General features: G+C 36.5%; 1 protein-coding gene across 1 annotated transcript; it reads left to right on the plus strand.

Annotated features, from left to right (window-relative positions):
* The first annotated feature begins 624 nt into the window (after positions 1-624).
* On the plus strand, positions 625-10,973 carry LOC148905544 (uncharacterized). Its single transcript, XM_089040646.1, has 7 exons — positions 625-683; positions 3,299-3,724; positions 6,219-6,476; positions 7,031-7,152; positions 7,602-7,663; positions 10,065-10,264; positions 10,915-10,973. The coding sequence occupies exons 1-7, from the start codon at positions 635-637 to the stop codon at positions 10,956-10,958; spliced, it is 1,161 nt and encodes a 386-aa protein (XP_088896772.1). The 5' UTR covers positions 625-634; the 3' UTR covers positions 10,959-10,973.
* The last annotated feature ends 2,096 nt before the right edge of the window (positions 10,974-13,069 follow it).

A 13,069-nucleotide genomic window follows, 5' to 3' on the forward strand; every position in this document is an offset into this window, starting at 1 on the left:
CTCATTTTAGTCATTGTACGCCGTGACTTTTCACTGCTGTACTGCCGGCATGGCATTATAGAACGTCGTCTTTGCTACATTACCTATAAACATTAATCAAATTAATCAAATTCGTCTTTTTAATATGAATAGCCTACAGATAAAATCCGACATAATCCGTCGGCCCTAGCCACAGACAGTCCATTCTTTTGTTCTGTGGTATTTGAATATGTCGAGAATGATCGTTTGAGCGTACTGGAGAGCAGCATTGGCATGTGTTATTTGATTCTGCGCTAAAATTAAGTGGCCGTAGCTTTATTTTTCTTGGATTTGTTGAGGTTCCATTAGAGGTTGGTGTTGCCATTTTCTTTAGCAGGAGCACGAAAAAAACCCCGATAACTCCGTAAAAACGCACCAAACTGGCTTCAAAATCCAAAACATCAAAAGATACAAGAAGATATCAAAGAAAGTCAGTTTTTGCCCTTAAAATTCCGAGTTTAAAATGCTAAGAAATATTACCTTTGACAGAACAGGAGATTGGGCTACCTGTGCCCTAGCGCGCCTGTACCGAGCCTGTGGTTCTGCAAACAAAGCACCCGACAGACTGTAACCTCATAAAGATTCATTATATTCGAGTCTTCACTCTAAAATAGCAATGAAGGTTGAAAGCTTTTATATTCTTCTGTGCTTTGTTATACCAGCAGGTAAGCTATATAAAATTCATAACTGGTTTAAATAATTCGCCAGATATCGATGAGAGTAATAGTTGATGTGATTAGATCATATTCAGTCTAGGCAATTCACAATAAAAAGTATAACGACGAGCGACGTCATACTTCCTGATACATATTTGTTTGATGAAATCATTGGGAACTTATGCAAACTACTTAATATTACAATGTTAACTAGTGCTTTTCTTTCAACGCCGAATTTCCATTATTGAAGAACTCATATCAAGTCGAAAATGTCGGTCCATTTGCACACGAATATCCAAAGATGCATCGATGGAGGTTCATGTATATGTTGTTTACAGATCGTTTCGCTGTGAAAAATATTCTGTAAGGTCAAATTAAGGGGGCTCGATACAATAATTTTGAAGCACGACACCTCTACTTGTATTGCAAACTGCGCGGCACCAGATATACCTTGGCCAAATATGAGTTTATATTAAGTGTAGGGATAGATGGAAGTTTTAAATCGCGTGTATTTCGTGACCATCGGACACGCCCTAAAGGCACAGTGACGTTATGTGATCATTTTTTAAATCTATTTCTTGGCGTAATCTGACCAGACCCGGAGAAACGGAGTTCACTATCTGAAACATACTATGGTAGTCTTCAAGGTCAGAAAGTTTCAGAGATTTTCATTGTTCAGTTTTGAAATTATTCGAGTTTTAATATTTTTGGATCGTAACATATCTATGAAATATCAACGGAGTCCCGTGATCTCCAAAAAAAATGCATTAATTTCGGTCTCTGAAAACTATTTTTACGATATTGTCGCTTATCAATGTAGTAACCAGTGATGATGAGAAATCGAGATCAATCAGTTGGTCTGATTGCAATTAAATACAGAATTAGAAAAGCAAGAATTTTTCGCTTTTATTATATATCATATTGTGTCTATTCACGGCGCCATAAAAAACGAAATCGACGGTGATTTTTTTCTGCGCGACGTTATGATTAGTTTAGGCATTGTATATTGCTCCAGAAATTTCAAGCGAGTGGAATTTTTAGAAGCTCTTTAAATACGAAAATAACGTTGCTTGCAATACATATCTGTATCGTCTTGAATAAAGCCAGATTTTTGGGATTTCCTTTGTTTGTTTTGTTATGAAGCGATTTTGTTTTTAAAACTTCACATGCTGAACATTCCATTACACTTGTATATCATTAAGCGCATGAATTACCAAAAGACCGATGTAGAAAGTTTCCTTTGATACACTGCCGTCCACGATCGTGAGCAAACGAAACCAGTTTTAGAACACGTAGTGCGCATAAGCAAATGTAACACACCGTGACGCCAAACGTTGTTTGACGAGAGCGGCTGTCAAAATCATGACAACGTTGCTAAGTTACGCCACGCAGGCGCAACAAGTATAACTTCCAACATCGGTAGAGTCTATTTTTCTCACTCCACCAAAGCAAGAGGAAAATAGGCTCTTACAGCAGGAAAACAAACGGTTAGAACATCGCTCGTAATCACACTGCTGGGAAATGACGTGACACACACGTTGAAACATGTTTGTGAAACGAACTTTAATTAAAGTATCGCAATCATCCTAGGCATATCTAAGAACAGTGATTCGGCTTCTTTGTAGTTTAGTTCGTTTATTCTGCCCGATAATATACTTTGCGTTACATACAGCCACTGACGTTTGAGTACTAATACTTCAATTCCGTTAAACTATAATAATAATGGGGTTCTTCTATAGCGCATTTCAGAATGTCTCATTGCAGTGGAGGACTTTACGGGCTGCATATTAAGGCGCTATTAGCAGCCGTGCAGCTTACAATCATGAGTGATTTATTAGTATATTAGTGTTATGCCTCCAGACAGGGATAGGTTGTTGAACCGGGAGACAATCCCCTACTCTTACACGAATAATTCAACAGGTTCTTTTATGTCCCCCATTTACTGTTGGTTAGGAAGAGAAGATAGCTATGTCGACAATTCCTCCATTGTAGACAGACTAGATTATACTTTGAACGTCTCAGACTGGGTCTTTATATAATGCGGTTATTCATAAACTATTATTTCTTGATCTTCAATCATTGGTTATTATCATTTTTCCTTTTTCTCTTTTTTCCCCTTTTCGTTTCTTTATTGTAATTAAACTGTTAGTTTTTCATTTATTTATCTTCTTATTTATTTGTAAATCTTTATATATTTATTTAATGTAATATATCGCCTCCCGCCTAGATTAGTCTAGTGCTATTTGCGGTAGGGTGATAAATTGTGTAAATATAGACATTCTTTTGTAAAATAAACTTGGAACTTGAAATTTGAAACTTGACAAAGCAGTTATAAAAAGACTGAATTAGAGCTTAGTAAATACGAAACGAGCCAGTAGCACTAGAAAATATTGTGATGGATAAAATAGCAAGGTAACTTTTAATTCTAAAAACTCAACAATAATAATCAAATCAGCATTACTCTCGGAATGCATGCAAGAAAATAATCACGTGCAGGCTTTTTATTGGTTTATGTGCAAAAAATATGCTTTGGGTGAATAATAGTGCTTTATCTGAAATATGGTAATTGTTTAAATATACTGATAGTAAATTTCGTCTAATTGATGTTTGTTGTTCTATCTCAGCTTCTTTTAAATTCACAAAGTGGCCGAATAATCCACTGGTTGTGTATTATAGAAACAGGACAAATGTTGAACTAAGATGGGAGTGGAACCTGGAAGGAGGAGTATTTAATTTTTTAAAAATCGAGAGATATAGAAAGGACAACGTCTTGGGCACAGAAACGCAAATCGCTAAGTACTATTCGAGTGGAACTGCCAGTGTAGAAGAAACCAAATACAGCATCAGCGTTCAAAACAGGGCGAATGGATCTGTAGTTTTTACTATCAAAGACATCACCAATCAAGGCATAAATGAAGGCAAGGATAATAATGGCGAGAAGAGTCGTGTAGACGTCATGGAAGCGAATAAAGAGTATATATATTCGATCGAGGTGGACGAACAAACATCAGGCAAAGCGTTTACAAACAGCGTCGCACTAAAAGTGCTCAGTAAGTATTTTAAACGAAAGCTACTGGTAGGTAACATATATAATGAAGGAAACCTTTACAAACACCAATTAGGCTTTAAATAATGGCATGTTTTATATAGAGCGAAGATTTTTAGCAATTTAGAAACTTAGCAAATTTTTTTTCGCGACATATCAAGCTTTACTCTATATGTTAGTGCACAGGCGGGCCGAGCTCTTGTCCTGTGGTGTCGTATTACAGCGAGCGGGTCATTTGAACGTTGCTTATTATAAAATACTTGCTTATGCTCTACAAAAGTAAACAGAAGCCATCGGCTGAATGTTCCATAACAGGGAAAAGTTTATATTCAAATTTGCAAACATGATCCTTGTGAATTTTGTTTGCCGAAACTGGACGCTGTATACCCCGGTTAGGATCTGGAAAAGGTAACCGTCATACAATTCGGGCGCAGAGTTATCCATGGCGTGCCTCACGTGCCAGCCTAAGTGGAAAGTCAGAAGTGGTTTGATTGTCAAAGAAATTGTCTTCCAGCATTCACGATTTAGCAAGAATGACCCTTTGAGCGTGCTGGATAGAAGCATTGGCATGTGTTCTTTCATTCTGCCGTGAAATTATTGACCGTAGCTTTATTTTTTTCCAATTTATTGGGCTCCGATTAGCGGCTGGTGTCGCCGTGAGTGTGCTGCTTTGGGATTTTTTTAGTAGGGGGAACATAGAAATACGAAAACTCCGTCAAGACCATATATACACCAACGATGAAATGACCCGCTCGTTGTAACACCACAGGACAAAAGCTTGGGCCGCCTGTGGTTAGTGTCGAAGTTGGAATATTTGGATTGTGCGGAAAAGCGGCAAACAAAAAGGCCGTCGTTTTATAACGAATTGTTTAAAATACTCAACACCTAGATTGTTTGCTGACGACACAACAGCAGGAAAATCAATAAATCAAACAGAACACTTTTTGAACCTCGACCTGAAAAGTATAAAAAACGTGGCTATCAGCAAATAAACTAAGCCTCAACATAGCCAAGACGGAATATGTTCTTATCGGATCTAGAAATCGCATTAATAAAAGTCTCGAGAATGAACCAAATGAAGTAATTGGAAATGATGTAGTTAAGAGAGTTCAAAGTACCAAAGTATTAGGAGTAAACATAGATGATAACCTTACTTTGGAAACACATATTGACGAAATTATAGCGAGAAAAGTATCTTCCGGTATTAGTGCTATTAAAAGGCTTTTGCAAAACAAGAAACATTGGTATCTGTTTACAATGCACTAATGATACCACATTTTAGATACTGTTCTGAATTATGGGACTCACTAAGTACTGAAAGGGCTTTCAGATCGGTTGCAAAGACTGCAAAACAGGTGCGCTAGGGTAATCATGCGTTGTCCGAATGGACAGTCCGAAATAGCAATGAAATCACTGGGTTGGACGCATTTAGTCAAGCATAGATCTCAAATTAAGGCTGAGCTAATGTTCAAAGTCCTCCATAACCTTGCACCAAACAGACTTATAGAAATATTTGAGGAGCCACTTGCAACCAAGTGTACTTACGACTTGCGTGACTAGTGTTCTACGAAATTGTCAATGTCCAGTCTCTTTCCGCAATAAACTATTATCCCTTGGCATATGATTGTATATTATTATTTTTAAGTAGTGATTATATTTTTTATTTTATTATTATTAAATTATTACAATATCTTTAATATATCTTAGCATTAAAATTAATAGTATAAATGACAAAGTTAAATTAATTATGTTCATTTTTATGTAATTATTTACTTAATTACTTATTTATTTACTTATTTGATTACTACTGATCTATTGTAATAAGGCAAGTTTTTATCGTAAATTTATGTAATTACTTTTTACACGCCTATATTGGAAATCAGAACTAGTTAAATATGTTAGCGTGAATAAATAAAGTTTATCATCAACGAATTCGACATAATCATTTTAGAAGAAGAAAAGAAAAGAAAAAAAAAGACAAGTTAAAAAAGAAAATCCTTGGAAAATCGAGGAAGGATACGGGGACGATGCTAACTCGTGGATCTGTAGACACAGGGAAATGACACTCAAAATTTGATATGGAAACGAGCCATGACCAACAAAACTCTTATATACATCCATGCTGTCAGTGACTTAACGAAAAAGTAAATAAAAGACTAAACTACTTTATTTGTATTGCGTGCTATTTTTGTTTAGCATTTTATTCCTGTTTTTATGTTACTGTAATCGGAAGGTTTTCTTTTATTTCATTGATGATAAACTATAATTATTTTCATATTGCCTTCTACTCAGCTGTGCTGTGCTTTGCTTTGCTTTGCTTTGCTTTGCTTTGCTTTGCTTTGCTTTGCTTTGCTTTGCTTTGCTTTGCTTTGCTTTGCTTTGCTTTGCTTTGCTTTGCTTTGCTTTGCTTTGCTTTGCTTTGCTTTGCTTTGCTTTGCTTTGCTTTGCTTTGCTTTGCTTTGTTAATGTTTCTCATTTCTTTACTATCTAAATTACAGAGACCCCAGTCATTACAACATACCCCAGGAACCAAACTGTATCAGGAGGAGCTGTCACATTTGAATGTGCTGCTGATGGTAAACCAAAACCAACAATGACATGGGAAAAGATTGGAAGCTCCCAAACTTTCTCTCAAGGAAGCCCGCTAACATTAACAAATTTTGATGCCTCTATGATTGGGGTCTACAGATGCACAGCCAAAAGTATTGGAATAGCTGAGAATGCTAGTGCAACTGCATTTGTGCAGTTTTCAACATGTAAGTAGGCATTTCTATTAGCAGTTGTATTTAATATCAGGCAGGCCCAAGGTCTTGAATTTCAATGGAAACCCGACTAAGTAAGTTTTAACTGGTTTAAAAACCAACCACGCCCTATTTCTATTGTTTGATGTAGGGTTTGAATTTCGACGGAAAACATGTACGTCCCGGGTTTTGAATTCAACCCCGCTTTCCCCTGGTAATATCAATACTGCCCCAAACTTTACATTAAGGTTAAATCTAGGTTTTCCATCGAAATTCAAACACTACATCAAACAATAGAAATATGGCGTGGTTGGTTTTTGAATATAATGAGAAACCCTGGGCCAGGGTAACATAGCTGTTTGTTTACAAATAACAGCATTTCAACAATACCAGCAATAAAAATACATGATATATGATCATTGCAATTTTAAAAGTAAGGTATCATTTTTCCCCTTAGCTATTTTGGCTGTTTATTAGTTAATTACAAGGGCTGTATGTTTGCTACCAAATGTATTATTTCATAAGCTTTGTATTAGTGCCTAGTTCTTAATTGTTCTCCACTATAATAGGTGGATCGGGATGTGATAAGGAGGAGCTGGCCATTGAGTTCACTCACTTGACATACAATTATGAATATGAAAACCCCAGCTATAACAAATACAAGGAGTTAAAAAACAAGATTGAAACTGAGGTAACTACGTTGTACATGACTAATTCATACTGAGATTCTATATATTCACTAATTGAACTGTATTTCCAGAGTGACCACAGTAAATCCGTGAAACACTAATTACTAAATAGTACAAAATAGTTCTAGTTAAACAATAGAAAACAATGGAATTTGCATGAAATAGTGCTATTTAGTATAACGACAGTTTCACGGATTTACTGTGGTCACTCTATTTCTTGCTTTGCTTAAATTAATATTACAATGGTCTTGGTTTGAAATGACGCCTAAAAAAGACGCCTAGATCTGTGTTGGTAGCGTAATTATGTAATATAAATGGTAATAAAATAAGACAAAGAAAAAATGATACAAAGTCAAGGAAGTAAACAGTTTTCATTTGCTTTCTTGGAGGTGTGTTAAAGCTTAACACTAAAGAATAATATGCTTAAAAAAATTCATTGTTTACATTATAGTGCCTTACTGCATATGCCTTGAAAGGCAAAACCATTCACAAGTGTGAAGTAGTAAGATACAGGTAAGCCAGTATACATGTAATAGTGCCTTACTGCATATGCCCTGAAAGGCAAGACCATTCACAAGTGTGAAGTAGTAAGATACAGGTAAGCCAGTATACATGTAATAGTGTCTTACTGCATAATGCCTTGAAAAGAAAAACCGTTCACAAGTGTGAAGTAGTAAGATACAGGTAAGCCAGTATACATGTAATAGTGCCTAACTGCATATGCCTTGAAAGGCAAAACCGTTCACAAGTGTGAAGTAGTAAGATACAGGTAAGCCAGTATACATGTAATAGTGCCTTACTGCACATGCCCTGAAAGGCAAAACCATTCACAAGTGTGAAGTAATAAGATACAGGTAAGCCAGTATACATGTAATAGTGCCTTACTACATATACCCTGAAAGGCAAAACTGTTCACAAGTGTGAAGTAATAAGATATAGGTAAGCCAGTGCATATGTAATGCATTATTCAGGCAGCAACCTTGGAATTATTTATTTTGTGTTTTACTTTTGATTTGTGTCTCTTGATGTAAATTTTTGTATAAAAGGAGTGTTTCATTTGGGTTTCCAAACACCAAGAAACTGATGAAAGAGCAAGAGCAAGAGCCCCATTTATTCAGAAAAAAAAAAAAAAAAAAAAAAAAAAAAAATTCAAAGCAATCCCAGTCCAATATATTAATAGGAAAATTTTTTCAATAATGAGCAATAATGGCAAAAGCGCCAAAAACTAGACTTTCGTATGAGTTTTGATCCCAATTTTCGTTTTGGGTTAACACTCAAAACCTTTTTTTAACAGTTAGAAACTGATGCTACTATGATAAAATGCCTGTTTGAAGTAGTATTTTCAATTGTACAAAGATGTTTTGTTGCATTTGTGTTAGAATGTTGCTTTGTCAGGCTTTTTTATAGAAACTATATGGGAAATAAGCAAATGAAGGCCTTAAACCTCATTTTCGAATAAAAGTTTTGCTTTGGGTCAACACTTTGATTCCACTTTCATCGGTCATCTCCACTTCCAAACAAGCTAAACTTTCTGAATCACAAGATTTTAGCCTTGTACTATACAACAGCTAGCCTTTCTTCAAGAAAAATAATTTTTGGTGCTCACTGCTTGAATACGAAAAGAATTCTCTCTTAAAATCATCGAGACTTAAAATTTATCAAAAGTACAATTTTTTATTTATTTAGAAGATTGCATTAGTTAATAAAAGAATAGGAATGTCTACTGGTATTGAACCTGGGACCCTTTGTTAGTACCAAACTCATTAAATTGTTTCCTTGTCACTATGCTACAACAACATTTACGCATAATTGTTAAGTGGTCATTGCACATACCGTAAATCCTCTATTTAGCCCCTCCTCTCAAATAAGCCCCGCCCTCTCTAATAAGGCCCCCCCTTTTTAAAGGAAGAAATTTGTGAAGTCCCCCTCTCTTTTTAGCCCCCCCCCCTCCCCTCCCCCTTCACAACTAAACAGTCACGTGTACTGATTAAAGGTGATTTATTAAAGTCTTGATACGGTAGTTCACTAACATAATCGTAAATTATACTTGAGAGACTAACAAAGGTGAATCAAATAATAAAAATGCCATGTACATCACTACAGATTATGCGAGACGGTCAATAGTAATGCTTCCGTTTAATTCTGAGTTACAATCATATTACATGCTGACAGCGTACAACCATAGTTAACAGTTACTATTAACTATGGTACAACTTACTGCGTTTCGACTAAATCAATAAGCCCCCCCTCTCAATTAAGCCCCCTCTCTCCAATACGCCCTCCCTCAAACGTGCCTGAAATAAATAAGCCCCTCGGGGGGCTAAATAGAGGATTTATGGTAAAATAAATTTGAGTTGATATTGTAGTTATTAGAAAATGAAATTGAATTATGCATAATAGCAGCATACCTGGAGCATTTCAGTTGGCTCAGTTGGTTGAGCATCGGACTTTCGTGCGGGAGGTCGTGGTTCGGGTCCCGGCCAGACCAACACTCAGGATCTTAAAATAACTGAGGAGAAAGTGCTGCCTTTGAAATCACATCTGCAAATGGTTAGACTTTCAAGTGGCTCGGATATCGATGACCACTTTAAATGGCGGTCCGGTATCTCAACACTCATCATTACTAACCAACATAGGGACGTAAAAGAACCAATGAGGACGTAAAGAAACCCTGGCAGTGACCATCCTCAGTGCCTACACTTCATACTAACCATCAATCATGCTTGTAAATTGCATAAAAGCGCCTTTGATTATATCCATATAGAAAGGGTGCTATAAAAATAATTTATCATTATCATTATCATTATCATATTCACTAGTTATTATTGTTACTTTAATATTAATTGTTAATTTTAAGGCTGTCATATAATTTTATATATACTCAATATATGATGTACCGGTCTCTACTTCGTAGAAATGGCAGTGTTGTAGCTGTGGTAGAGTTAGGATGGCCCACAAATACCTTGGATCCCAAGCAACCTATTCTGCAAGCAATAAGTGATGGAAATTTTGCAGGGTTCCAAGTAAATTCAGATTTTGTCAGTCCAACAGAACCTCCAGCACACCCTCCAACAACCATATCAACACACCCCCCACCACTCAGTTCTCCAAAAGGTACGAATACGTTTGTCTGTTAGACTCTCTTTTTCTTTCTCTATTATCAGTTTTCTCTTCCTTGTTTTATCTTGTACTTTAAACAAACACGGATATTGATTTCAAAAAAGGTAAGATCCAGACAAGGCTTATCTGTGTTACATTCTTACATTTTTGACAACAAGTACATTTTGTTATTGTTTGTTTGTTTGTTTTTAAACGAATTATTATTTGATTGCCTTGTTGTTTGTTTCTTCATCCATAATGCCTTTAATTTGAACATACTTGTTATCCTACTATTGCATGTTGCATGTAATACAATATTTATTTTCTTCGAATTGAAATTTCAACATCAAGTAAGTTTTGCTTTTATGTCATTGATTTCTTTTTTTATCTTCCACCAACTCCTTCTGGAAAAAAAGAAACAGTAACAGAAACGCCAACGCCAACGCCAACGCCAACGCCAACGCCAACGCCAACGCCAACGCCAACGCCAACGCCAACGCCAACGCCAACGCCAACGCCAACGCCAACGCCAACGCCAACGCCAACGCCAACGCCAACGCCAACGCCAACGCCAACGCCAACACCAACGCCAACATCAAAATAACTGCATACCTTGTCCCGAGAATCAAGGGCATTTTAAAATTTTTCGTGTTATTTTTTTTCAGTTCCCTTAACAGACACAAGAATGATTGACTGTAAGTTTTTTTGATCATGTGAAAAGACTGTATTGATTTCCCCTATGCTACTACTGGTGGGGAAAATACTATCGTTGTACAAGTCCATAGGAACAGTTTGTGACAAAACCAGAATATAATGTATGATTAAATTAACCATTTGCATAGGATCGACAGCCTTACCTGTTGGTGTGACTTTCATTGGGTTACTAGTCCTGTCTACTGCTGTGTTGGGTTTCCTACTTTGAATGAAGAGATCGGACCTGAAAGGTAAATGCATATTCAACTCAATGGAAAAGTATTTCATTCCTTTTGAGAATATCACTTGATAGTCTGAGGTTTATCTTTAACTAACAAACCAACCAACAAGTGAACGTACTAACCAAGCAACCTCGCATGGGGCCTTCCATCCATTCATCCCATCATTCATTCATCCAATCATCCAATCATCCATCCATCCATCCATCCATCCATCCATCCATCCATCCATCCATCCATCCTTCCATCCATCCATCCATCCATCCATCCATCCCTCCCTCCCTCCCTCCCTCCCTCCATCCATCCATCCATCCATCCAACTAACAAGACAACTAACCAACAGATGGTCTAATTATGAAGTTACTTAATTATTTCCGTCTTTTGTACACCTGCAATTTTTGATATATATATATATTTTTTTTTTTTCTAATATTTCTTTCTGCTTCCTTACACTTTATAGAAGAGGTCGCTAAGAACAGGAAACGCATAACTTAAAATGAACATCCAACTCATTTCACTGATAAGACATTAATAGTAGACAGCCAAAATGCAGTACAAATGACACGTATATACCATTAAGTAATGCAAAAAATGTTGTCGGTCTGTGATCATTTAAATCTTAAATCTGAGACTGAGTAGCACGTAGCAAATTGTAATACGTTCACGGCCGAACAACGTAGTTTTCTTTTAGATTGAAATATGAAGCATGACTTTTGAGTTAGAAATGTATTTTTTTCGTATTTTAGCCAGAAAACACAAACACATAAAAAATAACTTTTAGTTTCAGAGCTCCCTTTTCAAAAGTCTGTCCAACAACATTTTTGAAATGGTGTATAATCAGTGCTTAGGTAACTAATCCATTTCGGTCTTATCAAACCTTAGGGCGTCGTATATAAGAATAATCCAGTTTTGTTCTCTGTTAATCTGCAATGTTAGCCTCGATTTCGTTATGAATTACTTTGAATATATATGAATTCCAATGAAGATTCGTACAATTTCAAATCGTAAGTATTTTTGAGGTAGAACGTTATTTGTTTACTTAAACGTTGGTATTTGTGAATATTTGGACACTGAAATGAGACTTACATGTAGAACTGAGTTTTGAGTTAAAAATGATACTAAATAATTTTTTCTAATGAAAATAAAATCGAGGAACACAGTCTGTGTAGCGGCTTACTAGGGGAATTGGCGGAGGGGGTAATGGGGAGGGTCGTAAGGGGGAGGTGGTAAGGGGGAGGTGGTAAGGGGGAGGTGGTAAGGGGGAGGGGGAGGGGGTAAGGGAGAGGGGGAGGGAGGGAGAGAGAGAGGGAGCTCCCTCCTTGTCTTTCCCTACCCCTTCCCCCTCTCCCAATTTCCCTACAGCGAAAATTGTCTATTATCTTACTGTAAGGACAGTTTTCGTACCATGCAATGACAAATATCCGTAATTTAGTCAAGTTCTGAATGGTATACAAGAAATAATGTAATCATATGCAGTTCTATATATGGAGATATCTGTACCAGGCAATAGACCCCTTGCATGGGATGTCATCGGAGCTCAATTTGGAGGACAAAACAACTAAATAATTTCAATATTCTGAGCTGCAATTCCAAAGTGCGGCAAGGGGTTTATTATTAAACGCTAAAAGGTATTTGACCCTTTTTAAGATTGTCTTAAGTGTGAAGCTAGCTTGGAAATGCAAAAGAAATGCCTCAAATTTTATTGAGAAAAAGTGTGCTTTTTTTTGTCTTTCCATGTTAGCCTTGCATTCAGAACAAATTTAAGAAGGGTCCATTGCCGCAATTAGGATAGGATATTGCAAATTAAATGAGAAAGCCGGAACTTAGTTTTCCCAAACGCTATCACAATTCATAAAAAAATGCGACAACGCCGTCAAAGTATAATATA

This window comes from Actinia tenebrosa, unplaced genomic scaffold (genome assembly GCF_029948245.1).
Source record: "Actinia tenebrosa isolate PJP-AT-01 unplaced genomic scaffold, QUT_ActTen_1.0 PGA_scaffold7__59_contigs__length_16204524, whole genome shotgun sequence".
Taxonomy (NCBI): domain Eukaryota; kingdom Metazoa; phylum Cnidaria; class Anthozoa; order Actiniaria; family Actiniidae; genus Actinia; species Actinia tenebrosa.